The sequence below is a fragment of the Leucoraja erinacea genome, chromosome 5 (genome assembly GCF_028641065.1).
Source record: "Leucoraja erinacea ecotype New England chromosome 5, Leri_hhj_1, whole genome shotgun sequence".
In the NCBI taxonomy this organism is placed as follows: Eukaryota; Metazoa; Chordata; class Chondrichthyes; order Rajiformes; family Rajidae; genus Leucoraja; species Leucoraja erinaceus.
In genome coordinates, this window is record NC_073381.1 from 13282866 (window position 1) to 13305579 (window position 22714).

The window sequence follows — 22714 nt, forward strand, 5'->3', positions numbered from 1 at the left end:
AAACCTACACAACTGACAGGTAACAAGTAACATTCACATTACTGAAGTACCAGATCAAGATGTAGATTTAGGTTTATTATTGCAACATGCACCGAGATGTAGTGAACAGTTTTGTTTTGCATTCTATCAGATCAGATCATACTATATATAAATACAATCAAGTCAAATTCAGTACAATATTTAGAGCAAAGGAGAAAATGAAGAGTGCAGAATATATTTCTCAACGCAGCAGTTCCATAGACAAAGTCCAATGTCCGCAATGAGGTGAATCAGACATTACCTTAGTTAATGGTAGGACTGGTTGTAATCCTAATTACAGAGGAAAATAAGCTGTTCCTGACTTTGGTGGTGTATGCTTTCAAGTTTATGTACCTTCTGCTGGATTGGAGCAGGGAGAAAAAGGGTGAGACAAACCTTTCTCTGTTAGAACTTAAGTGAGGATCAGCATCACGGAATCCCCTATACTCAGCCCCATCCTAGATGCCAGCATTACACAGAATACCAATTGGAGCCACGTTTGTGATGACAAGAAGCAGATCAGAGGCTATATGTCCTGCAGCAAGTAGCTTGCCCCTGTCATATTTGTAAGGCATAAATCAGGAATGTAATGCAATAATTTCCATTTGCCTGCATGAGTGCAGCTTCAACAAGACTAGCAGGCAATTATATGTGTTTAGTCATCCTGCCTCCCTACCATGCACAGTATAAAAAATAGTTGCTTTCTTTATTTTCTCACTCTAGAACATTGGTTCCCAACCTTTTTTTGGCCATGCCCCACCTAATCACCTCTAAAATCCTGATGCCCCCCCCACTCCCCCATGTGGTGATATATAATTCTTATAATTTAAAAAGTGAACTCCGTTTCAGCTGAAAGCGATGGCGCGGTGATTATGTAATAACTACACAATAAAGACCCTTTTTACCCCCAAAAAATTATTTACTCAAAATAACATCTGAAACATAAACTACATATGTTTACCTGATGGAAAATCCAAAAAAATAAAAATCGAAAATTTGGACCCAGACCTCCTCAGTCGCGCTCAATTGCCCCCCTTAAAAATCAAATTGCCCCCCCTGTGGGGCATACGCCCCACGTTGGGAACCACTGCTCTAGAAGAACAATAAGTTATCTTCAAACACACGTTGTTCTTAAAAGGGAGAGACTGCACGATAGTGATAGAATTACCAAGAATCACACTGCTGCATTATCCGGGACAAAGCAGATCACTTTTATTGACATCCTGTCCACCATCCTAAACCTTCATTAATATATAGGCTGGACACGAACAGCTAATACAAGCAGACAGACACCCACAACTTCCTCACAATATGCCTGCTAGGATTTATTCCCATTTTGTGAGTTTCTCCATCTCCTCCGCATTCGATTTTTTAATGAGACAATATGTACAGGTGTCGCTGAAACCCCTTCCTCTTTCCTGAACTGTGGCGTCCCTTATAATGTAGGTGAAGGCCCTTGAACATATTGCGTTTATTTCCCAAACCTCTGCTCTCACTTCAGTGACAGAGAAAGCAAATGCAGATTATACATTCGCTTTACGGAGCAGCTGTATCCAATGACCCCCATGTTTGCAGTGAGTTCTTGCACTGTTGCAACAAAGCACAGTAGCGCAGTGGTAGAGTTGCTGCTTTACATAGATCGAGACCCGGGTTCGATCCTGACTACGGGGGATTGGCTGTCTGTAGTTTGTTTGTTCTCCCCGTGACCTCCGTGGGTTTTCTCCGCCCACACTCCAAAGACGTACAGGTTTGTAGGTTAATTGGCTCGGTAACATTGTAGATTGTCCCTTGCGTGTGTAGGATAGAGGATAGTCTGTGTGAATTGCTGGTCGTGGTGGACATGGTGGGCCGATGTAAATGTAGACGGGTTGGTGAGTAGGATTGCTGTGACAACCAAATTGGAGGAGTTGAAGACGGTGAGGAATGCTGCCAGAAGATTCAGTGGAATATACGGCAGCTGAAGAAATGGGTGAAGAGTTGGCAGATATGGATGAAGAGATAAGCAGCTGTGAGGTGATGCACTTTAGGAGGTTGCATGTAAAGAGAGAGTACACAGTTAAAGGGAAAACCCATAACACCATTGATGCACAGAGAGATCTTGCAGTCCAAGTTAATAACTCACTGACAGTGGCAGCACAAGCAGATAGGCTGGTTAAGACGACAATGGTATGTCTGCCTTCATTGCTAGAGGCATTGAATATAAGAGTCAGGAAGTGATGATGTAGCTCTATCAGACTTTGTTCGGTGGCATTTGGAGTATTGCATGCAATTCTGATTGCCCCATTACAGGGAGGTTTACCAGAATGCTGTCTGTATTAGATGGTTTCATTAAAGGGAGAGGTTGGATAGACTTGGGTTGCTTTCCCTGGAATGTCAGAGGTGCAGGGGAGACGATAGAATTATATAAAATTATGAGAGGCATAGATAGAGTAGCCAGTCAGAACCCTTTTCCCAGGTTGGAAATGCCCAACACTAGAGGGCATAGCTATATGGGGAGTGCGGGGAAAATTTAATGGAGATGTGTGGGGCAAGTTTTTTTGGACTGATAGTGGTGGGGGCCTGGACCGCATTACCAGGGGTGGTGGTGGAGGTAGATATGATAGTGTTGTTTAAGAAGCTTTTGGATAGGTACATAGAAGTTCAGGAAATAGACTGATGTGGATAATGTACAGGCAGATAAGATCAGTTTAACTAGCCATCATGTTTGGCACAAACATTGTGGGCCAAAGGGCACTATCCTGCGTTGTATGTTCTATGTTAATCAGGTTTGGGCTTCACACTAACCATTCAGTGATTGTACTGATTGCTTTGGAGACTAAGAATAAAAAGCTGTCCCTCACTTTGCAATCCATTATATTAGCATTTACCTTGGAACTTAAATTTAACATATTTAAAACAACTGGAGGAGACCAACAGGAGCCTGAAATAACCTGAATGTCACATTGGCTATTTGGGAATTTGCTATAGATTGTCTCTGACTGAAATTATTTTCACTGAATCGACTCTTGGGAATGATAGTTTTGGTCAAAGCCATAGTTCTGGCTTGTCTGCAAAAGTTTGAAATTATTATTTTTGTATTTATTTGTCAAATGATGAAGCACCCATTATATCCCAACTTCATGGAGGTCACTGATGTTACTTTCATAAACATAATATCCTTTCACATTGATCCAATAGTACTGGGCGTCATAGAAAGATAAATGAAAATATTTGCTACATTCCAGTATGTGAAATTAATTAATCATTGACAAGCTCAAGGAATGAAATTTGACATTAAGTCATTTGAGCATGCAATAAGATACACAACCCCAATACCTCAAAAAAAAAACAATTGCCTAGAACAGGTCATTTATGGTTGCCATCGATTTGCAATTTCAGGTCTAAGCTTGAGTGATTTGTGCAACCCAAGAAGCAATAGGTTGCATTTAAATGTGCTTTTTATCCTGACACGTGTATCACTAAATAATATCAGATTGAAAACATTCTCATTTTCTGCTTAATTTAATATCAGAGCAGGGTGGCTGAGTAAGAGCTGAAGAAATAATATATCCAATGTAAAAAAAATCTAAAATGTTTTCAAAATAAAATCTGTAACGTGATATAGAAACATAGAAAGTAGGTGCAGGAGTAGGCCATTCGGCCCTTCGAGCCTCTACCGTCATTCAATATGATCATGGCTGATCATCCAACTCAGTATCCTGTACCTGCCTTCTCTCCATCCCTTTAGCCACAAGGGCCACATCTAACTCCCTCTTAAATATAGCCAATGAACTGGCCTCAACTACCTTCTGTGGCAGAGAATTCCAGAGATTCATCACTCTCTGTGTAAAAAATGTTTTTCTCATCTCAGTCCGAAAAGATTTCCCCCTTATCCTTAAACTGTGACCCCTTGTTCTGGACTTCCCCAACATCGGGAACAATCTCCCTGCATCTAGCCTGTCCAACCCCTTAAGAATTTTGTAAGTTTCTATAAGATCCCCCCTCAATCATCTAAATTCTAACGAGTACAAGCCGAGTCTATCCAGTCTTTCTTCATATGAAAGTCCTGACATCCCAGGAATCAGTCTGGTGAACCTTCTCTGTACTCCCTCTATGGCAAGAATGTTTCATGGGTTTTTAACTTATGTTTTAATTTCATTCGTGTTTCCATTTCTGCAGATTATTGTTGTGATCAGGGAGAGTTCTGAATTCTGATAGATTTTGGATCATCATTTTATTTTAATGTTTTTTTTTTCACCTCCAATCATGGGGACAATGCAAATGGGGCATGGGACATTCAGCAAGTCACGTCGAGTTTTTATCATATATATACAAAATAGTGCATACTGTATATATAAACAACTGTGGTTCTTCCAAAGGTTTATAGAATTAGTTTTGAATCCAGTGATCCATGTTTTCCAGGATCTCAACATGAAGCTCTGTTGTTGGAGGACTGTTATATAGTGGACTGCAACTTGGTTGAGTACTTTCATCTTGCAGATGTTGAGTGTAGGACCCATCCTTTTCTATGCTTCCACCAATGAGTTGATGGTAGCTTGGAGATTATTCTCTGATTGTTCACCACTGGCCATTATGGGGATGCGCAGTTAAGCAATATTTTAGTCAAGAGGTAATCAGCAAACAGCGATGGAGCCACAGGAGAGAAGGGATGATGTTGGGGTAGAAGTGCATTTTCTGTTCTATGCACAAGACAATGATGTAATGACCTTGTATATTCTCAATTCTGGAGTATGGTGTACAATTTTGGTCGCCTAATTATAGAAAGGATGTCAACAAAATAGAGAGAGTACAGAGGAGATTTACTAGAATGTTGCCTGGGTTTCAGCAACTAAGTTACAGAGAAAGGTTGAACAAGTTAGGTCTTTATTCTTTGGAGCGCAGAAGGTTAAGGGGGGACTTGATAGTCTTTAAAACTGGGAGTAGGGAAGATTCAAACAAGAGGACATGACTTGAGAATTAAGGGACAGAAGTTTATGGGTAACATGAGGGGGAACTTCTTTACTCAGAGAGTGGTAGCTGTGTGGAATGAGCTTCCAGTGGAGGTGGTGGAGGCAGGTTCGATTTTATCATTTAAAAATAAATTGGATAGTTATATGGACGGGAAAGGAATGGAGGGTTGTGGTCTGAGTGCAGGTAGATGGGACCAGGGGAAAATAAGTGTTCGGCACGGACTAGAAGGGCCGAGATGGCCTGTTTCCGTGCTGTAATTGTTATATGGTTATATGGTTATATGGTATGGTGATGTCAATGGAAACAAATTTCAGAAGCAGAATTCAACATTGTACATTCAGTGCATGAAACAGAAGATATATTCCTCCCCCCCCCCCCCATTATTTTGCAGCATGTTGTTGCAATCTGAAATGTGTGGTGGTGCAGAGTGGTGAAAGCAGATTCAATAAGATTTTGCAGAAGAAAACCAAATAAACAGGAAAAAAAAAGTCACAGTACTGGAGTAATTATGCTGGTCAGGGAGCATATCTGGAGAACATGGACAGGTGATATTATGGATTAGGACAATTTTAGATGGGAGAAAATCTGGAAGAGAGGCGTAGGTGGGAAAAAGTTTGGCAAGTGATAGATCGATACAGGTGGGGAGGGAAGGTTTGATTAGTCAAGAAGTGTGAGATAATGGGATGAGGATAGAAGATGCACAAATTATGAAGGTAGAAGATGGAATATAGGTGAGGCATATTGGTCCCACATGACTTTCCCAGCAATCATTTTCTGTAGTTGAGTCATACATGGTTTATCATGTCTCTGCCAGCAAAAAATGTAACTAGTTGGCTGTGCCTACTTTGCAACTCTCAATCCATGCTATCCACTCATTGGGCTGGTATGGATTGACAGCTGTGAATTAGGATCTTACCTCTGTCATTCCTTCAGCATTGATTTCCAGACCAAAAATGTTCTGGAGTGAAAAAAAAATCCCTAACATCTTCTCTCATACCAGCACCAATTAATTTTGATTTATGGCCCCATTCCAATCAACCTTTCGGCCTAAATAACCAAGAGAACAGGAACAAGGCTAACGTAGACCTTATGATTCTGTGCATCTCAGTTAAAGTTCCCCCCACTCACTTGTTCCAAGCAATCAATGTTAGTCCAATGAGTATCTTACCAAATCTATAGTTCTCCCACACTGGCAACATCCTTGTGCACCTTGTATCAGTTTCCACTAAGTAAATTGTCGACCTCCATTCTGAGAGCTTTTAACAAGCCATCAAATAGCTGGATGAGTCGATGTCTCTGGTGCAGTGGCTGGTGACCTGAGTGTAGAGATACAGCATGAAAACAGCCCCTACGGTCCTCTGTGTCTATGCCGACCTACGGTCACCCATACACAGGTTCTATCCTACACACGAGGGACAATTTGTAGGAGCCAATCAACCTTCAAACTTGCACGTCTTTGGAATGTGGGAGGAAACCGGAGCACACGGAGAAAACCCAAGCAGTCACAGGGAGAGTGTAAAAACTCCATATAGACAGCACCCGTGTTCAGGATTGATACTGGGTCTCTGGTGCTGCAATAGAGCAGCTCTACCACTGCACCACTGTGTTGCACCTATGCAGTAGGAAATTCTTCCCAAGATTTAAACTAGCTAATTTATGTCAGAGTGTGCTTTTTATTCAATGGCTGTTGTGATTTAGTGCTGAGACTCCAGTTTCAGCTGGATGCGATGATCTGCTTCCTAAATTTCATATTCTTCCTTGCTGGATTAGTGTCGAGGCACAGCAATTAGCATCACTTGCTGTGTGACTAGTCGAGAAATATGTAGGTGAGAATTAATGGTCGGTGCGATAAGGACATTGTTACTAATTTATTCTGTCATTCATTTGTTTCATAGAGTAGATTGGGATCGAAGTGATGATTGGAAACAGACGCAGGCAATCCATATTCCTTTCAAATGCACACAATATAATTAACTTCTATGAATAATAGAGCTGGTGACATGCTGTTAAGAATACTGGCTTGTAATACCATGTAATTTCCTTGAGAAATTAGATTGTGGGACTCCAGCAGAAACCTTTTGCATATTTTTTGAAACACATTTAATAATTGCTGCCTTATTGCAAAGTGCTTGTACTGTAAAAAGTTTCAATGTTAGTTTACGAGGTCTTAAGGCATTTAAATTGGGTTGGCATAGGTGTCATTATGTTTCCCACATTGGCTGGGAGAAACATTTTAGAAGCACTATTGCCTCTGACAGCTCCATGGAGGTCATTCAGCCCAATGAGGCCATACTGACTTCTTGAGAGAGCTGGTCTCAGCTGGTCACATTCCTGATTCTTTCACCACAACTTTATAATTCTTTCTCACCTTCATCCAATTATCTTTGAAAAGTTACCAGAGAATCTGCTACCACCAGCCTTACCAATCATAATGTGACACCACACTTCTCCTTACCCTCCCTTTAACGAGTGCTTTTAAAATGACAGTTCACAATCTGTTTATTTTACCTGAGTTTGTTGTCACGTTGTACCAAGGTACAGTGAAAGTTTTTTTGTTTTATGCTATCCAATCAGCGGAAATAGATGATTACAATCTAGCCGTCCACAGTGTACAGTAACAGGGGATAAAGGGAATAATGTTTAATAACCATATAACTATATAACACTTACAGCACGGAAACAGGCCATCTCGACCTTTCTAGTCTGTGCTGAACACGTATTCTCCCCTAGTCCCATGCAGAATATGGGATTAATTAATTAATACAGAATAAAGTCCAGTAATGTCCAATTAAATGGATTCAGCTGCATAATAGTTTCTCCCATCATCCCTACCAACCCCAGCCTTTTTCCACAATTTTGTCTTCCACCCATCAAAGCAGAAGTGGTGGTCCCTGGTCAGAACCTGTCTCATGCCTTAGTCTAAATAGCAAATGCCAGCCAACTGTTTAAACAAAGGTACTGAGATTCACAGATGAGGGCTCCTGCTGAACATCGCCTCACCAAAAGCATAGTGTTTAGTAGCTGTCATAATACACCAGCAAACAATGCAAATCCACGCTGAATTAGTATTTACTTGTTCCTTCTCCAACCTCGGGATATTTAAATGAATTACAGAATCTAATCATACCCAAATGAGGGTCAGAAAATGGAAGAAATTAGGCATTTCTGTGGCTTAGTTTTCAATAAGTTGCAAGGAAAACAACATTTAAAAGCAATGTTACAATTTTAGGATTTCTATTTCCTTGTTATACATTTACATCTGGCTACCAAATGCTGGGACAGATAATGTTGGTTTTGAGAGATTTTGCCATTTTTTTCATTCATGTTATCCCCTTTAATAAAATTAAAGATTCAACAATGAATGTAGTACTCAGTAAAATGGAATCACAAATGCACGCATTACCAGAGTATTATCCTTGCGTAATGATTGAACAGGATCTAATTTGAACTAAGATCTGAAAGTTGACATTAACTTGCATTTCTAAAGCACCTTTAATGACATTTCTGGGTCATTATCTTCATTAGATATTTAGCAAGAACATTATTGATCCTGATTCACATGAAAAGAGTATCAGAGTTAATTTTAAAGGAGATAACAATAAAAAAGTGCTGGAAATGCTTCAGATGCCAAGCAGCATCAGGAGAGAGAGAGATAGAGAGTCGATCTGAAGCTCAACTTTGGTACTGCTCCCCACAGACACTGCCTGATTTGATGAATATCTCCAGCATTTTTTGATTTATTTTAACAGATTTCTGCTTCTTAAGGATTTTCCTTTACAAGGTAGCATTTTAAAGGTGGAAATAGAGGTTTCATTATGTTCAGTTTGGAGACACTGCTTGGAAACTAGCTAGTTGTCCCACTGAGTCCACACTAACCATTGATCACTAGTACTGTGTTATCCCACATTCTCAGCTATTCCCTACATGCTAGGGCCAATTTACAGAGACCAATTAATTTACAAACATGCATGTCTTTGGGATGTGGGTGGAAACTAGAGCAATCTATACAGTCACAGGGAGAACGTGCAAATACCACACACAGTACCTGAGGTCAGGGTCAAACCTGGGTCTCTGGTATTGTGAGGCAGCAACTCTACATGCTGCACCACTGCATCACTGTAATTAAAGTAATGTGGCAGAAATCCCTATGGAGAATATTGCAGATCTTAATAGGTTCAGCAGGAGATATAGCCTGCAGTGTCAAAGCAATGGAAATCTGGCATGCAAGTCGGACAAGTTTGAGATCTTGAAGAGTGTAGGGTTGGCGGAACTCAAAACTAAAGGGCAAGAACATAGAGCAAATTATACACCTAGATAAGCATTTTAAGATTTCAGTATATTGGCATATACAAATGTGATTGGAACTCATTTACATACTGTGGCACCAGGGACACCACCAGATCAGCCGTGACTATACAAGCACTTGTGGTAAGGTGCTCACGCTATAGGTTGTATTTCCAATATCAAATAATAGAGTCTATAAGGTCCAGGTGGACTCTAGTCCCTCCTCGTCAGTGTGGAGGCACAATTAGCAGAGGTTCTTCCACTCTCTCTCTCTTTGCCCCTCCCTCCTTTCTCCTCCTTTGCCCCATGTCCTTTCTCCCATTTTCTTTTCTCTCCCTTTTCCCATCCTCCTTCCCCTCCCCTCCCGACTGGACCTCCTGTGTTTACAGAGAGTAGCTTAGTTTAGTTTATAGTCACATGTACTGAGGAACAGTGAAGAGATGTTTTGTTGCATGCTAACCAGTCAGCGAAAAGACAATACGTGATTACAATCGAGCCATTCACATTGTACAGACACATGATAATGTACATAACGTATAGTGCAAGATGAAATCCAGTAAAGTCCAATCAAAGATAGTCTGAGGGTGTCCAGTGAAGAAGATGATAGGTCAGGACTGCTTTCCATTTGTTGGTTGGGCTGACGAGGTGCCCTACCAACAAATGTGTGAGTTGATCCAATAACCACTAATTTGACCCAGCTGAGGCTCGTTTGCCTGTGGCTTCAGTTTACTGCACATTGCCGGTGGTTTACAACAGCCAGGCAGTGTTTGTGCTGCTGTTTGTAGGTTTCCTCTGGCTGGGAAGGGAGGGGATGTTGAGTCAAGAGTGTTTTATTACTGTAAGTACCAGATAGAATAATGAAATTCTTGCAGCACCGCAATAGTATGCAAAATATTTTTGAAGGGCTGTGTATTTTTGGTCTCTTTCTCATGAAGTGTCAGTGACCAGATATTTCCTTATTTTGAATCTATTCATCTCCTTTCTTAAAAGAATGACTCAGTTTGAAATTATCCAAGTGGGATGGTGCCTGATGTTTGAAGCATAGTCTATCCGGGTTACTTGTTTCATTAAGTGTGCCCAGTGGGACTTTTGTTATCAATGGTAAAGACATTTATAATGTGTATTGGAGATTATTAAGTCTTGACAGCTTCATTTGCTATTTCAGGTTTCGAAGGAGCTCGCTGTGAAATTGACACAAATGAGTGTCTCTCCAATCCTTGCCAGAATCGGGGACCCTGCTTGAATGAGGTCAACGGCTATAGGTAAACTCAAGAACTGGAGTTGTATATCTGTGTGCCTACTTAGAAAGTGCTTATCTCTGGGTAGCCATATGTGGGGAAACAATAAATGTCTTGAATTGTGGACCAACGGACTCAAACATAGTTAGCAGGAAAAGCAATAGGATTTGTCAGAATAAATTATAGCTTATTATTAGCCATGCCACCTCTATATATTTAAATAGCTATTTAATCTGGTCCTCACATTACCCACAGTGATCATGATATAAGGAAAGTAATAAGTTTTCCATGAGGTTTCAGTTAACTGCTGATTGAATGGTAAACAGACTGAAGTTTGCAGCGGAAGGAGCGAAGTATTATTAACATACATCATTATACATGCATAAATTAGACATCAGACTCCAGGATAAAAAAAGATGTGCCATGACTTGTGTATCGTTGCAATTTGCTGGTCAATTTACTCTGCCCTGTCATCTACTTTGCACAAACAGTGTTGTGCCCTCAAATTTCTAGCTACTTTTAAGAATTTCTTGATTTGAATATTAATTAGCTTTCATTGCAAAAGGATTTGAGTATAGGAGCAGGGAGGTTCTACTGCAGTTGTACAGGGTCTTGGTGAGACCACACCTGGAGTATTGCGTACAGTTTTGGTCTCCAAATCTGAGGAAGGACATTATTGCCATAGAGGGAGTGCAGAGACGGTTCACCAGACTGATTCCTGGGATGTCAGGACTGTCTTATGAAGAAAGACTGGATAGACTTGGTTTATACTCTCTAGAATTTAGGAGATTGAGAGGGGATCTTATAGAAGCTTACAAAATTCTTATGGGGTTGGACAGGCTAGATGCAGGAAGATTGTTCCCGATGTTAGGGTAGTCCAGGACAAGGGGTCACAGCTTAAGGATAAGGGGGAAATCCTTTAAAACCGAGATGAGAAGAACTTTTTTCACACAGAGAGTGGTGAATCTCTGGAACTCTCTGCCACAGAGGGTAGTTGAGGCCAGTTCATTGGCTATATTTAAGAGGGAGTTAGATGTGGCCCTTGTGGCCAAGGGGATCAGGGGGTATGGAGAGAAGGCAGGTACGGGATACTGAGTTGGATGATCAGCCATGATCATATTGAATGGCGGTGCAGGCTCGAAGGGCCGAATGGCCTACTCCTGCACCTATTTTCTATGTTTCTATGTAATTACCCATTAAGGCCAGCATAACAATTTAGGATTGGACTTTAGCATTTTTTTTTAATGTGATAATTTTCAATGTAGTGGTAATTGAAATCTTCATGCCCAGAGGGAACAATTTGGCCTCTTTTATACCATTTTTCTACATAATCAATCGTTCTTGGTATTTTAAATACAAATTATTTTAAATACGTATGTTTTTATTTTGCTTTTTGCATGTTCTTTTCGTCCAGTCTGTTTCACACTCTTTACCTCGCTGTCTGTGCATGACTAGTGCCCAATTCACCTGGTTTCTTCCTCCATTGTTTCTTTACAATTGATGTTCATCTTTTACCATTGATGTATAGTCTCTTCACACTTCCATCCTACAGCATAATGAGATGAGGCCCCTCCATATCATCCTTGTTCAGAAACCCAATGACTTCCCCTCCATCAATACACTATTGCAACTAGCTTAAGTTGTTCACATATTGAACAACCACTTCAACTCCATTCTCTTTTTTTCCAGATCTAAGCTGTAGCCATGCAAACTCGCATGGGCCCACACCATTTTCCTCATCTTATGGGATGCATGAACCAGTCTTTGTTTCACTCCACTTGGCTTCCTTCCTTCCACCCTGGCCCCTGACCTTCCACTCCACCAGTCTCTGCATTCAATGCATCATCCCTTACAATGCCCATCACCTTCAACGTGATTCAATTGCCAGACATATTGTCCCTTCTTTTCTCCTCTCCAGTCTGCTTCTCATTGACAAATCGAACACTCCCCTCTTACAACACTGTGCTATGAAATGACAAGAAATGTAACACTATCCATTCACTTCTTCCCTTCACACCATCCACAGATCCAGACTTCCAAACAGTGATTTACTACTAATCTACATTCAGTGTTCACAATGTCATCTCCTCCAAAGTGAATGGCTCGCCAACATTCTGTCTGCAGGAGTAACTGTGAACTTTCTGTTGCCAGCCATGTTAATTCCCCATACTATTCAGACTCTGATCTATCTGTGACCTCCTGTACTGTTACAATGAGGCCCGATGCAAATCTGAGGAACACTGCCTCATCTTCTGTATATCACATTGTAGCTTTAGGAATATTAAGCTGCCACAGATTAGGTTAATTTATTTTCCCTGTGAAAGAACTGGCCAGTTCTTTGGTTGGTTATTCATCTGAGCAGAATGGCTTAACTTGAAGTAATAGCAGCCCAATTACTCCTGCAAATGAACAGGAAAGGCATGGTTAGCACGCTGAGGTGATTGGAAACCACACCTGTGTTAGTCACGAACTATGATGGTTGGTCAATTTCCAGAGGAAGAGGAAATAAAGAAGGAGCGAGGAGAGTAAGTTGGAAGGATGAAAGGGACATGAATTTGGGCTGGAGAATGGAAGGAGGAAAGAAAACCAAGTTGGACACAAAAGTTAGAAAATGGCGAGAGAGGGGAGGTTATTGGTTGCATAACCTTCTGCTGCATGTGTAGGGTGACCAACGACATCAGCAGATAGTCTGACTGCAAGCAAGGTTACAAAGCCCAAAACCATCTGTGCCTCTGCAAGAAGTGCATTAGACATGCCAATATGACCTGCTCTCCTGCCACAACCACCTCCTGCTCCCACACCAGCTTCCTCGATCCTAGCTTGCACCTCTCCTTGCTCTGATAACAGTGCAGCGACCTGCTTACAGCAGCACTTTGCAACAAATTAAATACTGTTGTAAGTGCGTTTACTGGTATAATGTTTGATATAAAGCTATCAATTTCAACACAGTAGGAGACCACAGTCTGAATATAATGATGAAAGAATCAGTTTTAACAGTATTGGTTGAAGGATGTATACAGGCCGGGACTGTTCAGAGAACTCCCCTGTTCTTTGAAAAGATACCACAGGATGTCTACTTGTGGGTGGACTGCAGATGAGCATCTTTGATGAAATATGACCTCGTTCACAGTCAGCCTGGAGTGACAGCTTAGATTTTAGTCTCTGAAATGGGAATTGCACCTCCACGCACAAACCAACAGAATTAGCAACTAAATCAGAGTTCATTTGCCACTGCGTGTTTGACTTGATTTTAACAACCATCCTTTGAAGTGTTAGACATGCAGATTAATTACTTGTATCATTATTCCTTTCTTTTAGCTATTGATGCCAACCTCTCTAATGACCACATGGTTGTAAGCACTTTTCTTGCTGTTAATTCTCTTCTCCTGCTCTGCTAGATGCCTCTGCTTGCCAGGTTTCTCTGGAGCTCATTGTGAAACAAACATTAACGAATGTTCATCTGGACCCTGCCAAAATAACGCTGCTTGTCTGGATCTACAAAATGGGTATGTTTTAAATAGTGAATATGTATGACAGAATTATTCATGAGCTGAATAACATTGTGTTCGATTGGATGAAATGGGATGAAGAATCATCACATTATGTATTTAGAGTATTTTTAGTGCCAGCATTAAAGGTGTGGAGAGCAGGTTTGGTTACTGGGATTTGAGTAAAATGTTGGTACACAAAAACGCTGGAGAAACTCAGTGGGTGCAGCAGCATCTATGGAGCGAAGGAAATAGAAACATAGAAACATAGAAATTAGGTGCAGGAGTAGGCCATTCGACCCTTCGAGCCTGCACCGCCATTCAATATGATCATGGCTGATCATCCAACTCAGTTTCCCGTACCTGCCTTCTCCCCATACCCCCTGATCCCCATAGCCACAAGGGCCACATCTAACTCCCTCTTAAATATAGCCAATCAACTGGCCTCAACTACCCTCTGTGGCAGAGAGTTCCAGAGATTCACCACTCTGTGTGAAAAAAGTTATTCTCATCTCGGTTTTAAAGGATTTCCCCCTTATCCTTAAGCTGTGACCCCTTGTCCTGGACTTTCCCTAACATCGGGACAATCTTGCTGCATCTAGCCTGTCCAACCCCTTAAGAATTTTGTAAGTTTCTATAAGATCCCCTCTCAATCTCCTAAATTCTAGAGAGTATAAACCAAGTCTATCCAGTCTTTCTTCATAAGACAGTCCTGATATCCCAGGAATCAGCCTGGTGAACCGTCTCTGCACTCCCTCTATGGCAATAATGTCCTTCCTCAGATTTGGAGACCAAAACTGTATGCAATACTCCAGGTGTGGTCTCACCAAGACCCTGTACAACTGCAGTAGAACCTCCCTGCTCCTATACTCAAATCCTTTTGCAATGAAAGCTAACATACCATTCGCTTTATTTACTGCCTGCTGCACCTGCATGCCTACCTTCAATGACTGGTGTACCATGACACCCAGGTCTCGCTTCATCTCCCCCTTTCCCAATCGGCCACCATTTAGATAATAGTCTGCTTTCCCGTTTTTTTTTTGCCACCAAAATGGATAACCTCACATTTATCCACATTATACTGCATCTGCCAAACATTTGCCCACTCACCCAGCCTATCCAAGTCACCTTGCAGTCTCCTAGCATCCTCCTCACAGCTAACACTGCCCCCCAGCTTAGTGTCATCCGCAAACTTGGAGATATTGCCTTCAATTCCCTCATCCAGATCATTAATATATATTGTAAATAGCTGGAGTCCCAGCACTGAGCCTTGGGGTACCCCACTAGTCACTGCCTGCCATTGTGAAAAGGACCCGTTTACTCCTACTCTTTGCTTCCTGTTTTGGGCGAAAACCCTTCTTCAGACTGATGGCGGTTGGGGGGGAGGCGGGGAGAAGAAAGGGAAAAGGAGGAGGAGCCCGAGAGCTGAGGGAGAGCTAGGAAGAGGAGGAGACAACAAGGGCTAACAGAATTGTGAGAATTCAATGTTCATGCCACCAGGATGCAGACTCCCCAAGCAGAATATGAGGTGCTGTTCCTCCAATTTCCGGTGTTGCTCACTCTGGCTGTGGAGTAGGCCCAGTATAGAGGACGGATACAGAATGGGAGGGGGAGTTGAAGTGCTTAGCCACATGGAGGCCAGGTTGGTTAATGCGGACGGAGCGGAGGTGTTCGGCGAACGATCGTCAAGCCTACGCTTGGTCTCACCGATGTAGATCAGCTGACATCTAGAGCAGCGGATGCAATAGATGAGGTTGGAGGAGATGCAGGTGAACCTCTGTTGCACCTGGAACGACTGCTTGGGTCCTTGAATGGAGTGGAGGGGGGAGGTAAAGCGACAAGTGTAGCATCTCTTGTGGTTGCAAGGGAAAGTGCCTGGGGAAGGGGTGGTGCGGGAGGTGAAGGGAAGAATTCAAAAGGGAGTTACGGAGGGAGTGGTCTTTGCGGAAGGCAGACCAAGGGGGAGATGGGAAGATGTGGCGGGTGGTAGGGTCTCGTTGGAGGTGGCGAAACTGACGGAGGACTATTTGTTGTTTTTGATGGCTAGTGAGGTGAAATGCGAGGACCAGGGGGACTCTGCCCTTGTTGCGAGTGGGGGGGATGGGGAGAGAGAGCGCAATGTTACGGGGTATGGAAGAGACCCTGGTGCGAGCCTCATCTATAGTAGGGGAGGGGGAACCCCTGTTCTCTGAAGAATTAGGAAATTTCCGATGCCCTGGTGTGGAACACCTCACCCTGGGAGCAGATGCGGCGTAGACGGAGGAATTGGGAGTAGGTGATGGAGTCCTTACAGGAAGCAGGGTGGGAATAAGACTAGTCTAGATAGCCGTGGGAGTCAGTGGGTTTATAGTGGATGTCGGTCAGAAGTCTATCACCTGCGATGAGATAGTGAGGTCAAGGAATGGTAGTGAAGTGTCGGGAATGGTCCAGGTGTATTTGAGTGCCGGATGGAAGTTAGTGGTGAAGCAAATGAAGTCAGTCAGTTGTGTGGGTGCAGGAGGTAGCACCAAAGCAATTGTCGATGTAGCGGAGGTAGAGGTCGCGGGTAGGGCCCTGGTACGCCTCGAACAAGGATTGTTCGACGTACTGTTTCTCTTCCGGCATGTATGCATTAATGTAACAGTGCTTGCCTTCCAAGTTCAGCCCTTCTGATCTCTTTAAAGCTGCCTGATGCTTGGAAAATCTGGCCAAAATTGGATAAACCATTTTTTAAAACTATTTTACTCTCTGCCAATGGCTTCTTTAAAAGCTTTTATCAGTTGAACAACTACCTGGCTCAGCTTGTTTACCCACCATTCACCTTCACCTCCATTAAGCCAGATGTGTACAGCTGTGTGGAGGCTTGGGGGTTGTTCTGACAATGTACTAACTTAAATTCTCACGGTTCCTATTCCATTCATTTTGGGATGATAACTGTGTGGCCCAGTGACACAACGGTAGAGTTGCTGTCTTGCAGCGTCTGAGACCCGTTCGATCCTGACCCTGGCTGCTGTCTGTATGGAGTTTGGACATTCTCCCTGTGACCATGTGGGTTTTCTCCAGGTGCTACAGTTTCCTCCAACAGTCCAAAGGTGTATCGGTTTGTACGCTACAGGTGCACAACCTTTTATCCGAAAGCCTTGGGACCAGACACTTGTCGGATTTCGGACATTTTCGGATTTCAGAATGGAAGATTTTTAGCGTAGATTAGGTAGGTAGCGCGGGCGGCTTGAAAAGTCTGGAGCTGCTGCCTCCTCCCGGGTGACCGGGAGACTCATTGCATAAATGTTAGTCAGTTAGTTTGGAGGGATTTTATGTGGTGGTGGTGGAGTCGGGGTGAAGGGGGAAACTTTAATTCTTAGTCCCCTACCTGGTCGGCGACTCCCATCCTCGCGGAGCTGGGGGCTCCGTCCGGCCGCGGGCGGCGCCGGTTGGAGCTCCGACCCTGGCAACTCTACCCCTGGCTGCGAGGCGCTCCAAATCCAGCACCGCCCGCGGTCGGACGTCCCAGCTCCGGGAATGTCGGGAGTCGGCGGCGTCGCAGCGCTGGGATACCAGCGGGGAGCGGGCAATGCCTTACCGGGTCGCCGTGCGGCAAGCTCCGGAACGCTGTGGCCGCCGACACACAACATCGCGGAGCGTCGCTGGATTTGGAGCCGCGGAGCTGGGGGCTCCGTCCGGCCGCGGGCGGCGCCGGTTGGAGCTCCAACCCCGGCAACTCTACCCCTGGCTGCGCGGCTCCAAATCCAGCGACGCTCCGCGATGTTGTGTGTCGGCGGCCACAGTGCTCCGGAGCTTGCCGCACGGCGACCCGGTAAGGCATTGCCCGCTCCCCGCTGGTTTCCCAGCGCTGCGACGCTGCCGACTCCCGACATTTGCGGAGCTGGGGCGTCCGGCCGCGGGCCGCGCTGGATTTGGAGCGCCTCGCAGCCAGGGGTAGAGTTGCCGGGGTCGGAGCTACAACTGGCGCCGCCCGCAGCCCCAACGGCCACAGCGCTGCCGAGCTTACTGCACGGCGACCCGGTAAGGCATTGACCGCTCCCCGCCTCTCCGACCAGGTAGGGGACTAAGAATTAAAGTTTACCCCTTCACCCCCCTTCACATAAAAGCCCTCCAAACTAACTGACTAACATTTAAGCAATGATTTACAGATGTTTAAGCGTCTCCCGGTCTCCAGGGAGGAGGCAGCCGCTACAGTAGTACAGACCTGGGTTGACCGTGGGTCGTTTTGGGTCAAGTTTGGCGCCAAACGCGAGCTTTGGTGCGCAGACGACATCTGGAAAAAATGGCCGGTTTTCGGAGCTTTTCGGTTTCTGGAACACCGGATAAAAGGTTGTGCACCTGTAATTGCAAATTGACCCTGGTGTGTAGGATAGTGCTTGTGTAGAGGGTAAATGCTGGTCATGCGGAATAGATGGGCCATAGGGCCTATTTCTGCGCTGTGCCTGAAGTTTAAATTTCTTGAGTGCTTTAAGAGCTGAGACCTGTTTTGTATTGATCTATTATAAGCAAAGAATGAAAATATAGGCCCTTGCGAAAGCATTCTCCTTTGCGACTCAGAAATTCATCATGTTGTATACCTTGTCTATCAATCTCTTAATGTTCATTTCGTTTTTATGAACTTGTTGAATTCCACTTAATCTCCACACCTTTTTTGACCTGCTAAGCTCTTTAGCAAGTTCTGTCTTCCATTTACATAATGTATTCCTTTGTCCTGAGCTTTCTGCTGTTTATTTTTTTTTAAGGTCACAATTTACTATCTTCCTTTGCTATTAGTACATTAAACTAACTTCTGGTCTGAGAAATGTATGCTTTTTGTTTTAGTGCACACTACTAGTAATTTTCCCTTAACATTGATATTGAAAAGTCCATAATCCTTTAATTGCTTTCTCTCAGATGAGCTGCACTCCTGAGAGTTGGAATCACACTGAGGTTACCTAATTAAGGCATAGTGTTGGAAAAAACCATTTACACCAGCAAAGGGGATACAAATGACTAAAGGGCCTGTCCCACTTGGGCGTCACTGGCACATCATGCTGGTGGCACACAAAGATTTTGTGAATCCCAAAATCCTGGGGCACCGCGCGTCACTGCCTACGCCACCACATCTCACCACGCACGCGTAATGCATGGCATGCACGCATCACAACACGCGCATCGTGACGCGTAAATGATGTCGCGCAAATGACGCCCAAGTGGGACAGGCCCTTGAGAGCAAAACACAGTGGTGGTGGAATTCGGCAGGTTTTACCCAAGATCCCAGCATCTGCAGATTCTTGCTTCTCCACAAATGACGGATGGTTAGTTTGCTTGTTCATTTCATAAGAGTTATGTGTCCTGACAATGCCAGTGTTTATTGTCCATGTCCAATTGCCCTTGTGCTGATTGACTTTCGCAACAGTCACGAGTTTAGAAGACAGTTCAGAGTTATGATTTTTCTTTTTAATTCGGAGTTGCATATACTGTAAGTTGAACCAAGTAAGGTCAGTGCATGTCCTTCCATGAAATACACTAGTGAACCATATGCATTTTACAACAATTTGAGAGTATCATGGTTATCTTTACTGACAAGTTTATTGCAGAAATAACATAATTACCTACATTTCAGTTCACCCACTGCTCTGATGAATTTGAGCACATTTCACTGCATTATTAGATCAGACCTCTTGATGTCATTTAAGCAAGTTAATCACAACACTACTATACCATGCACAATTCATTATTGTATGAACTTCAGCAAGGTACTGAAACCCTACTACAGAATTTCACGAGGGTTGTGCTATGTTCACCCTGGTGCCTTATTTTCTAACTGGAACTAATTGCACAGATGGGTGTAATACAGCTGGGGTAATGGCAGATTTGAGGTCCAGATCCAGAAATCATTGCATAGTAGTGTGCAGGTACAACTAACAATGAAAACATCTAATGGGATGTTTCCTTTAATCACAAGAGGGTTGGATCACAGATTGGTAGAACTCGTGTTCCAGCAGCTCAAACCGTGCTTGGATCAAATCTGGAGCTCCAAACTGTTCCGTTCTGTACCTTCAGTTAGGTATAAATGTCTGAGAGGGAGAATAATGTGGATTCAACAAAATTATTCAAGGAGGGTTAACATAAGATGACAGCTTTCTCAAGGGTGTAAGAGAAGAGCAATAATATTTTAAAGTCACCTAAATTAGTTTATTCTTTCAGATTAAATAATTGGATTAATGAAAAGACGAATTGGGGTATGCAACCTGATTGGAGGACTTTACTCTTAAACTTGAGGGAGTGGAAATAGGCCCTTCAGCCCACGCAACTAATGATTGCCCCATACATTAGCACTTTCCTACACACTAAGGACAATTTTACAATTTACAGAAGCAATTAACCTACAGACCTGTACGTCTTTGGAGTGTGGGATCAAACCGGAGTACCCTGTGGAAACCCACAAAATTATGGGGAAAACGTACAAACTTCGTACTGACAGCACCCACAGTCAGGATCGAACCTGAGTCTCTGACGCTGTGAGGCAGCAGCTCGATTACTCTGCCAGAGAGGTTGATGGTTGGAGCTGGATATTAAGTGACGATTTTCTTCACACTGAGAGTGCTGGAAATTTAAACTGTCAAAACATTATTTAGGCCGGAAACGTGCAAACCTGTTGTGATGGATTTTTATTTTGAAGTTAATTGGGATCAATGAATTGTGGAGTGGGCTTGGGGGGCTGATTGATCTACTGGGACATCTTTGTGAAGGTTCTACATAAACCCTTCCCAGTAAAGAGGCAAGGCTACGCTGCTATTTCCTCCAAACTTTGTACCATTTGAAGAGAACCATTTCAGTCCAGGTGGTATCTGCTTCTTGCTTCTTATTCCTCAAGATTAATGCAACCTATTTATGTTATGTGTTGAACCAGATAGAAAATGCATCATGTACCTAAAACCTCAAATTATAGGCTAAGAAAGTTAAATGAAATCACGTGGTTTCCAAGTTAACTTTCAATCAGATGCATTTCAAATCATTGAGACATTAATAAAAATGGACAATGATAAAATTGCATAGTGTAATCAAAGCTCCCAGAGTAGATTTACTTTGATTGCAATAGACTGCCTTTGACTTGCTTGAGTGTGGGTTTTCTTGTTCATTTGTTTGACTTTTGCTATTACCTGTCTCTACATCCATCTTTCCAATGGTTTGCCTGACCATGCCAGATGAAAGAAACACTGCTCCGGCTGAGTACATTCCCAAAGGTCTTATCACAGGATCCCCACCTCGAGCTCACACTCCTGCCTATGGCTGCCCCTCCAATATGACAAATTATTATTGAAAGAGTTTGACGAAGATGACAAAACAACAATCATGTTTTATATTGTCCCAATATTTTATTTCCTGTCTGGTTCTTGGTTCTTGGTTCATGGTCCTCCAAAATATTCCAACTGGAATTTAAACTGGAGGTGGTGAAGGGAGGGACCACCGATGTGATTTATCATCTATATACATTGGCTTTAAATATGTGCATTCCCAAAGCCTTGGCAACAGTTAATTGAACATTGCCCTTATGAAGATAGACATAAAAAGCTGAAGTGACTCAGCGGGACAGGCAGCATCCCTGGAGAGAAAGAATGGGTGACGTTTTGGGTCGAGACCCTTCTTCAGCCCTTATGAACATCAGCAATCGTCATTAAGTTAGCACACAACCTCGGGGCTGCAGAGAGGACTCCATAGCCATTGAAAGATTTCTGGAACATAATTACTTTTAAAACTACCAGAAGTATAAAAGCCGATATAGTAAAAAGCTAGGTTTCACAAACTGGTTTGAAATAAATGTCTATGTTATTGGATGTAAGTGTTTGGTAATACATAAATATTGGGCAGGATAATTGCGAGCTCATCTGCTGGAGAAGGTAGGTTAGGATTTGGTTTAATAACTCCTCCAAATTCAGCAGCACCAACAGTACTACACTTCCTCATGACTGTTTTGCAGTATCGGCCTTGATTTGTGTTCAAGTCTTTAGAGTGAGGTTCTTATCTTCTGATTCAAAGATAAGACTACTGCCAAATGGACTGTGGATTTCAATCACCTCATCAATGCAATTTAATTCTTATTTTAGAAATGTATGGCACATCCTTAAACTCTGATCACAATGTTCGGTAAGAATTGTAAATTGACCCCTGTGTGCAGGAAGTGTTAGTGTAAGGTGTGATCGGTGGTCAACGGGGACTTGGTGGGCTGAAGGGCCTGTTTCTCTGCTGTATCTCTGTATCTGAGGGGCAAACATTTTACACAGATAGTAGTTTATATGTAAAATGAGTAGCCAGAAGAAGTGGTTGAGGCAGAAACAACATTTAAGAGGCATCTGAGTGGGTATTTGAATGAACAGGGCAGAGAAGGTTATGGAATGAATACAGGCATGAATGGCAGAGATGCATGGGCAGAAGGGCCTGTTTTGATGCCATATCACTCTGCTCTGCACTTTGACATTTCTTTCATGTGTCATCCACTACCTGCTCTTAAAGCCACGCCATTAGTATAACATAGTGGTTTAGTACAAAGAATTGATTGAATTGAATTGAATTTCCTTTATTGTCATTCAGACCTTACGGTCTGAACGAAATTTCGTGCCTGCAGTCATACATACAATAATAAACAACAATAAACACAAATTAACATCCACCACAGTGAGTCCTCCAAACACCTCCTCACTGTGGTGGAGGCAAAAATCTTAGGGCTGCAGTCTCTTCCCTCTTCTCCCTCTGCGCTGAGGCGATTCCCCA

At 43.0% G+C, this 22714-nt stretch overlaps 1 protein-coding gene across 1 annotated transcript in view; it reads left to right on the top strand.

Annotated features, from left to right (window-relative positions):
• Positions 1-22714, top strand: part of LOC129696864 (protein eyes shut homolog) — a 230041-nt gene that overhangs the window by 16524 nt on the left and 190803 nt on the right. The window contains exons 4-5 of the mRNA XM_055634937.1: positions 10418-10514; positions 13889-13996. Coding sequence (XP_055490912.1) covers positions 10418-10514; positions 13889-13996 — 205 coding nt within the window. The remainder of the gene's footprint in view (positions 1-10417; positions 10515-13888; positions 13997-22714) is intronic.